This window comes from Epinephelus moara, chromosome 7 (assembly GCF_006386435.1).
Source record: "Epinephelus moara isolate mb chromosome 7, YSFRI_EMoa_1.0, whole genome shotgun sequence".
Taxonomy (NCBI): Eukaryota; Metazoa; Chordata; class Actinopteri; order Perciformes; family Serranidae; genus Epinephelus; species Epinephelus moara.
This window is the reverse complement of record NC_065512.1, coordinates 6314031-6322185: the sequence shown is the minus strand read 5'-3', so window position 1 is coordinate 6322185 and position 8155 is coordinate 6314031. Positions and strand designations below refer to the sequence as shown.

Genomic DNA, 8155 nt, shown 5'->3' with positions numbered 1-8155 from the left:
GCTCTGCCCCCCCCCCCCCCCCCCCCCGGTGCTCCCTTATCCCAACAGGTTACAGAATATGAATGAATGAATGAATGAATGAATGAAAAAGGTAGAAATAAAAAAAGAATGCTGAAGTTAAAAAAAGGAAGGAGTGGATAGTGTGTGGTGAGATTGCCTATTTTGGTGGAAAACAAAAGAAATATGTTGTCAGTTTGTTTTTGTTCATAAGCAACACTTCCTCATTATGTTAATAGAAAACCTGATTCGCTCGGTGTTACATTTCTCTCAAAGTTTTATTTGCTGTTTCTAATTAGTTGAATATAAACATAATTTCTAGGAGACGGGGCTGGTGTGATGAAAGCATCTCATTTACACAAAACCCTCACAGAAATACATATCATTGACATTTTTAGATATTTCTTTTTGTGAAATTAGTGATAAGTGTTTGTGAGAAACTACAAAGCTAAAATAAATAGGTAGATTTTTCAGTACAGGAAATGAAATATGAAAATTCAATATAATTCATGTACCACCTGTACTTATCAGGGTGAGGAATGGCATCAATAAATCAGGACAAAACTCAAAATGTTATTTATGTTTTTTACAGTTCAGCATGGTGACATTCCTTCATAGTTTTGTTTGACTAGAAAGCAGTAGTTATTGTGAGCTAAAATTTCTAATAACAAAAATTCAGTACTAATAACTATCTGCCACATAGACACTGTTGTAAAAAAGAATGTTGATTTAACTCAAGAATTAAGATTAAATGAGAAACCAAACTTTGATATCTTGCTAAAGAAAAGAATAAAAATCAAAACTGTATAAATAATGTCACCTGGGAACTGCAAAAAGTTTCAGATAAATCACTGCAGTGTTGGAATGATAAAAAATAAGTCAGATACAATAGCAGTAATTAATTTTATTTTCTTAATAAATAAAAAATAATCTCAGCAAAAGTCAATCTGGAAACTGTCAAGAATATATTTTCATAATGCTTTAACTGATTTTTTTTTGCTTGTGTGATTTGAAAGTTTGTTGCAGTATTTTGGGGGGGATTTATTTGTGTGTAGTTTTTTTTCTGAGTGTGAATGATATTTTTAGTATTTTAAAGCGAGCTGGTAATTCATAATAGAGCAGTAAAATTTTAAAAATGGATAATACTGTGAAACTTTTTTAAAATTTTAAATACAAGTTTTGATGTCTTGTAAATATGTGTAATTTTAGGAGTGTATGAGTAGTATTCACCAGTAAAATAAGTACATTAAAAATCTGGCATTGGGATTGAAATTCATGGTTTATTTGTACAGACGTCATGTTGGTTTGTCTCAGAGTTTATATAAATAAAAATATTTAAAGATTTAAACTTGGAGTCTGAGTTTGTTTTTTTAAAAATCAGCTTACATGGGTGTATCTCAGTGTTCACATGGTCCATGGTAAAATTTACAGACAAAATGCAGGTGTCAAAAACTACCTATTATGTGTAGGGCCTAATAATTTCTTTGTTACGAGTGCCAATACATTACCTGATTTTGGAAAAACCAAACAATGACCTTTTCCTGCAAACTGTTCTGGGGGGGGTTACGACTGAGCTACAGCAGCACGGCAAGCAGCATTAGCAGTGTCCCAGTACATAGCATTAGCAGTCTCCTCAGCTGTATCCCGGCAGCAGTGTTAGCAGCAGAGAAGCCAGATTTGCTCGAACGGTCCGCTGGAAAACCGAAGATCAAGGACGCGGCGACGCGGCCCTGCCACGGCAGCCGCCCGTTGGCAAACAAATCAGTCTCCAGCATGCCGCTGTCCAGCAACCTCAAATCTGTAGGGGAGGGGGGGCGGACACGCCTCGCGGCAGTATTTTGAATTTGAGTGCAGTAACTGTTTTGGCCACATTCTTACATACAGCGCCTTTAATTACCAAAAACTGATATATAACCATTTAGTTATATATTCTGTTTAACTTTTATGATACTTATAATAATAATAATAATAATAATGATAACATTGAATGGATTAATAATTTCTAAAGTTAGAAGCAAAACAATTGAATTAAATTCTGATATATAACCAACTTTCTTTAGCAGAGAAAAGGTCAAAGAATAATCTTTTTGGGGAAAATCTTGCATCAAGTGTTTATATTGCTAAAGCATTTCATCTATCTTTCTTACATATTTTAAGTCATATACATAGTGCTGTCCTCTCTTGATCACCTGGTCAACTAATAGGTAATTAGGGTCTTTTTAAACAGATTTTATACTAGTCCTTTTTTTTTTTTTCTTCGTAATATCCTCCTGAGACCCAAACTTTTGTTTGGTATGCATTTTTGAAGTCTCCGAGCTATGTGGGATCAACAGGACCCCAGAAGTATAAAAAAATAGACATTGTCAATGATAATTAAGTCCCAATGTCCTTAAACGAGACGACCAGAAAGTTAGTACTCAAATGTTTACTTTTAATTAACAGTGTCTTAATTTGTTACTGTTGCTAAAATTGGTCAATTTTGTTGCCATATCAAACTACAAATGTTATTAATCATAACTAAATAAGTTTAATCCATAAAATGTGATCAGGTTTTAAACCCTTTCCATTTTTGTTTTGGTATCAGCCGTAGACTGTCTTGGCAAAGATTGCTGCCATCTTGTTTCTACATGGAATAGTATATGGTGCTCTCACTACCACTAGATGGCACAAAAAAGTGTCCACAAATGAGAGCAAGGGTAAGTTAAGTAGAATGAAGTATAAGGTCCAGTAAACCAAAAATGTCATGTCCTCATATGAGGACACAGGGTCGCAGGAGGATATAGTTTAGGAATTAGCTGGTTGTCAATTGTAAAGCCTGCAAAATGAAACCTCTGAATGAATGTTCACAAATATATATTGATTTTCTTTTAAATAAACACCAGATTTCAAGAGGTTTTTCAACTCCAGAGGGAGAATACTGCTCTAAGTCAACTTATCGGTTGGAAATAAATCATATGACTATTAGTTGACTAAGAATTTCGAGTCAAGGACAGTCTTAATATTTGCCTTTGTCAGTTGACTGTTAATCTGATAACTTTTGTGTTGTGGATATTGTTATCAGTCTTGCCCAATATTTCCTGACAGAACGTTCTAGCACCACCATCACCACTGTGGAGGAACAAGAGGAAACCTACTACACTGGTGTCCAGTTACCACAGAAAACAAAAACACTTGAACTCAAGCCAGAGTCCAAACGCTACTCTTCCACTTTAGAGAAGAAAAAAGAAAAGCCAGTTTTCCTCAGCCAGCTCGCCCCAGCAGCTGTAACCACTGGGGAGACAGCCAGGTTTACCGTCAGGGTGTCCGGCCTTCCAAAGCCAACCGTTCAATGGTCTCACAACGGAAGAGTGATTAAGAGCTCCTCTGTATACAAATTGATAGAGGAGAAAGAGGAGTACACGTTAGTGATCACCCGGGTCACCTCTGAGTATGAGGGAGAGTACTCTTGCACTGCCTCCAACAGATTTGGCCAGACAACATGCACCACATATCTCGAAGTGAAAAAGCCTGATGTTAGCCAGGCAGAGAAATGGGTTGAGAAGATGTTTAAGATCACAGGTCAACCTCCTACATTCACAGTTCAGATCCAACCTGCGAGGTGCTCAGAGGGAAGAGAGGTTTCTTTTAATTACAAAGCCAGTGGTGATCCATTCCCTGATGTGAAGTGGTTCAAAGGGGCTTTCCAGATCCAGCCCAGTAGAAACTGTATCATTATAGCCAACAGAGATGGATCTGGTGTCATCAATATTAAGAATGTCAAACAGGAAGACAGTGGTCTGTACACATGTAAGGCCTCCAACCAGTTTGGGGAGGCGTCTTGTAGCGCTGAGCTTGTTGTGTTCAAGGAGTCAGTCTCTGTTTCTCAAAAACAGGAGCAGGTGACAATGGTTCAGAAGAAAGGCTATAAGGTTTCAGTGACTGAACAGGCAACCGAGTCTAGGTTGTACCAGGTCAGCCTTCCAGGACAGGACAGATCCAGGTCAGATCAGATGGTTTACACCATCGGAACTGAAGACAGGCAGATTATTCCAAGTGAGCAAGTGGGCTCCATTAGAGAACTAGATATCTCTGCTGCAACCATTCACCGTGAGCAGGTGACCCACCAGGCAGCAGTGCTTCAATCTCATGAGATAGAGGAGAGGGTGTCTGTGGTTCCTACCCACCCGCCTCGGGTTTCGGCTGTTCCTGGGAAACAGCTTCACATGGCAGCTTTTACATCATCTGTCGAAGAGAGTCAGGACTTTACAGAGCAGCACTGTGATCGCATTCAAAGCCCCGAGGTCATTGAGCTTCAGGCAGCTAAAGAAAAGAGATCAATGACAATGTCAGCTGTTGCTGAGGAGCTCACCCCAATTTCTACTGTTAGCACAGAGCCTCTGGCTGACAGGAAATCTGCTAAAATCAAGCCCAAGTCAGAACCTAAACATCTAGTCAGTGGGCATCAGGTCGAGTCACAATATCCCATCTTAAAAGAGCAGTCTCAGGATATCCCCAAAGCAGAGGAGGAGAAGGGTTATAAGGTCAAGGAGGGGGTTAAGATTTTATACTCAGCCCAGTCTACAGAGAAGCGGGTGCTTGCAGAGGGCCACACAACTGAACTGGCAACCACAGATTCAGCTTTGAAATCTTCTGTTGGAAAAGAGCAGCACCGACCTGTCCTGGCATCGGTCAGTGAGACTAAACACACTCTTTCCAAGGAGACCAAGTTCTCCATGCACAGGCCCTCTGAGGAGACAGCCCATCTCTGTAAGGATAAAGTAATGAAGGCAGCTCTAACTGCTGAGGAGAAGCGAATGCTGCAGGCTGAGCCCACTGAGAAGCTGCCAAGTCTGGACAGTGCCATGTCCATTCAGTCACAAGTAGAAGGAGAGCAGTTGTTGCACCTGCAGGTTATCACAGACCAGGACCTCCTTCCATCTGAGAAGAGCTTCAGCTGTGAGAAACCAGCACCAGAGCAGGCAGGATCCAGGAAGAGTCCCACTCTACTGCACTCTGTCAGCCAGGACGAGCAGAGGACAGTCGTTTGTGAGGACACATCAGAGTTTGAGGCCAAGGCTAGCACCATGACCATCCAGCCCCAGAAAGTGTCCCCTAATCTGCTGCATCTCCAGTCAACCCAACCTGTGGAGGCACTGCTCAAAGAGGATATCCTCATAATTGAGAAGCCTGACCAGCAGGTGGCGGCACAGAAACAAGAAAAGACGAGGAGTCATGCAGCCACCTCGGAGGAGAGAAGGGAGCTCACAGCAGATTATCACACAGAACTGGATTTGTCCGTGACTGGCGTTCAGTCTCAGCTTCGAACTGAGCCCAGGCCTCAGAACATCCTCCAGCTCTCCTTCCAGCCCATGCAGCTGCCAAAGGAGACGCCGGTTACCACTGACGTCAAGCAGCAGCGAGCTTTGGTGCAGAAGGAGGATCGCTTGAACGTGATGCATGTCACTAGTGTGACAGACAGTCGGGCCTTAGAAGAGGGTCACACTGAGAGTCTGACAGCCGTGGACAAATTCACCTGCCAGATGGCTGTGGAGCCAAAACTTCCCACCGAGCCAATCCAGGTTGAGGAGAAGGAAATCTCCACTGAGAGTAGTGTCCTTCTAGAGGCAGCAGAGCAGGACTTTGCTGTCCAGATCCAGGAAGGCCAGTCAGTCAGGCAGTCCATAGTGATGGACGAGAAGCGAGTGATGATGGGTGAACTCTCTCAGGAGGTCACCAAATCTGAGTCCACTAAAGTTGTTGCCACCACACAGCCGAAACTGGCTCTTATGGCATCAGAATCCAAAGAGAGTACGACTCTACCCAAAGAGATGACTTTTGTGATTCAGATCCCGAAACCATTCAGTCTGAATATACGGCGTCAGCTCAGGGACGCTCTTCAGTCTGCTGTGGCCAGTGACCAGCCAGTGTTACTGGCTGATGTTGTTGGAGAGTTACACGCTGTAGATGTACAGGAAGTCAAGGTTCAAAGAGAGCCCAAGCGGTCCATGTTTACATACCTGGTCACGACGACAGGTGCCCCCATGGAGATCACTCTGGCTTTTGAGGGTAAATACCCTCAGACAGCTGACCTCAGGACTGAACTCCAGGCAGCTTTCCACTCCATAGTGTACCAAGAGGCTCATGTTCTTACTTCAGAACAGCCAGGCACTATGCAGCTCGACAAACCTCAGAGGGCGCAGGTCACCTCGGCCCGCTCTAAGCAAATGCTGTCGTCCATGGTAGAGACTGTGAATGTGGCAGAGAGTGCAGTGGATTTCACTGCCGCTAAATCTCAGGCTGCTAAGCTCAAAACTGAGTCTAGAATGGCTGTTGAATGTGCTGGAGCAGAGCAAAAGATTGTGGTGCAGGAGACCAAGGAAGCAAAGATGGAACAGTCCATCTCATCCCAGATCAAAATGTCCACAGAGTCTCACATGGCTTTTGAGCAGTCGGTGCAGGTGTCCAGGCAGGAGGTGAAGTCAGTAACAGTGAAAAGCAGAGAGAGAGATGTAGGGGCAGCTATTGTTACTGCTGCACTGCCTCCAACCACCGTCCCCACTGAACAGGTGGTAGACGTCAGCATCCAGAGGGAACACAGGGAGGAGATCTTTAAAGAGGAGATCACAGTATCCAGGCCAGAGCAAAGAGAATACCCAGTAATAGTCACCTCCCTCGAAGACTTATCCATTGATGAAGATAGTAAAGTAACCTTTAACACCACCATTAAGTACGTCACAAAGGTAAACTGGTTTTTCAATGGGCAATTGGTGAAATCTGGCAAAGAGTTCAAGTGTTGCAAAGACCAGGACACATACACATTGGTTATCAACAAAGTTGTCAAGGAGAGGCACCAAGGAGAATATGTTTGTGAGGCTGAGAATGAAGCCGGCAGGACTACAACATCTTCAAGACTTACTGTGGTCTCAAGAGGTTTGATAATAGGAAAAATAAATGTATCATTCATTCATTCATCCACTTCCTCTGAGAACGACTAATCATTCACATAAACTGGTTCATTCAAGACTTTTGTCTTCATAAAATTATGCATTTTTCATTTTGGTCTCTATATTCATTCCATAGCTCGGCATGAGCACCCTTAGTAGGGCACTGGATGGTACTAACTCATCATGTCTTGTTTGTTCCACGTCATTGTATGGTCAGTAAGTGCCTGAAGACCAGAACCGTCACAGCCATGCAAGTTCAGCTTAAGGCAATAAGCATCTTGTTAAAGTGGTTGTCATGATGCTGGTTTTCAGGCAACTTTCATGGTCTTCCCATGGTCACTTTGGCATGTCAGCAGCGTCCTTTGTTTTCAATCCATGGTCTGTCACATTCCTTCAGGTCCATTCTCCACATCTTCAGTGTCTGCATGCTGTCAGGGCTTCAACTTGACCCTGCTTCATCTTTCACAAACTTTGTTTCTCTTCCATTCAGCCTGAACACTAGCCCCATCAAAAAACAATGAAAGCAGCTTTTTGTGAAACCATGGGGCTAATGTTCTTGCTATTTTTCTCCTCCACAGTCACTCCCGAATTCACCATTCTTGTACATTCCACCATTCCTGTTGCTGTCAGTTTATTTTTACAAGGGTTTAGTAGATTCCATGACTAACATTTATCTTTTCAATTTGTCTGCGTGTGCCTCAGTGCCACCTGTCTTCAGGCAAAGAATCACACCTTTGGAGATCAACGTCGGCGGCCACGCCAAGTTCGAGTGTGAAATCGAAGATGCTCCGAGTGTGACCTTCAAATGGTACAAGTCTGGCATTGAGATCAAGCAGAGCGAGAAGTACAGGATCCTCAGTCGCCACACCAGCTCCTCCCTGGAGCTCCTGAACCCGGTCAAAGCCGACAGCAGTGAATACACCTGCAAGGCTTCAAACCAGCATGGCACTGACAGCTGCACCGCCTCACTCGTCGTCACCGGTAAGACCCCAGAGGGACCTTTTTCTAAATGAATGCTTTACATCTGTGTTTGTTTGAGAGAGAGAGAATTATATATTTGCAATGTATTTTTCACTGAATCATTACGTTGCAATGTGGAACTGTTTAAATGTTTTTAAGCTGGATCTGGTGTCACGTTTGGGAAGATGTAATTATGTCGAGGACCACATGTTTTCTGATGTTTAAACCTACATGGATCACCAAGTTGAGATTGCACAGGTTGTTTTTAATGTTGG

At 42.8% G+C, this 8155-nt stretch overlaps 2 protein-coding genes across 2 annotated transcripts in view; one reads left to right on the top strand and one right to left on the bottom strand.

Annotated features, from left to right (window-relative positions):
* The window catches only part of tgfbr2l (transforming growth factor beta receptor-like), a 397772-nt gene that overhangs the window by 63452 nt on the left and 326165 nt on the right, over positions 1-8155 (bottom strand). The gene's annotated exons all lie outside the window — the stretch shown is intronic.
* Positions 1-8155, top strand: part of LOC126393462 (titin-like) — a gene marked incomplete at its 3' end in the record, with an annotated part of 160915 nt that overhangs the window by 55087 nt on the left and 97673 nt on the right. The window contains exons 43-44 of the mRNA XM_050049647.1: positions 3082-6906; positions 7623-7901. Of these exons, the coding sequence (XP_049905604.1) occupies positions 3082-6906; positions 7623-7901 (4104 nt within the window). The remainder of the gene's footprint in view (positions 1-3081; positions 6907-7622; positions 7902-8155) is intronic.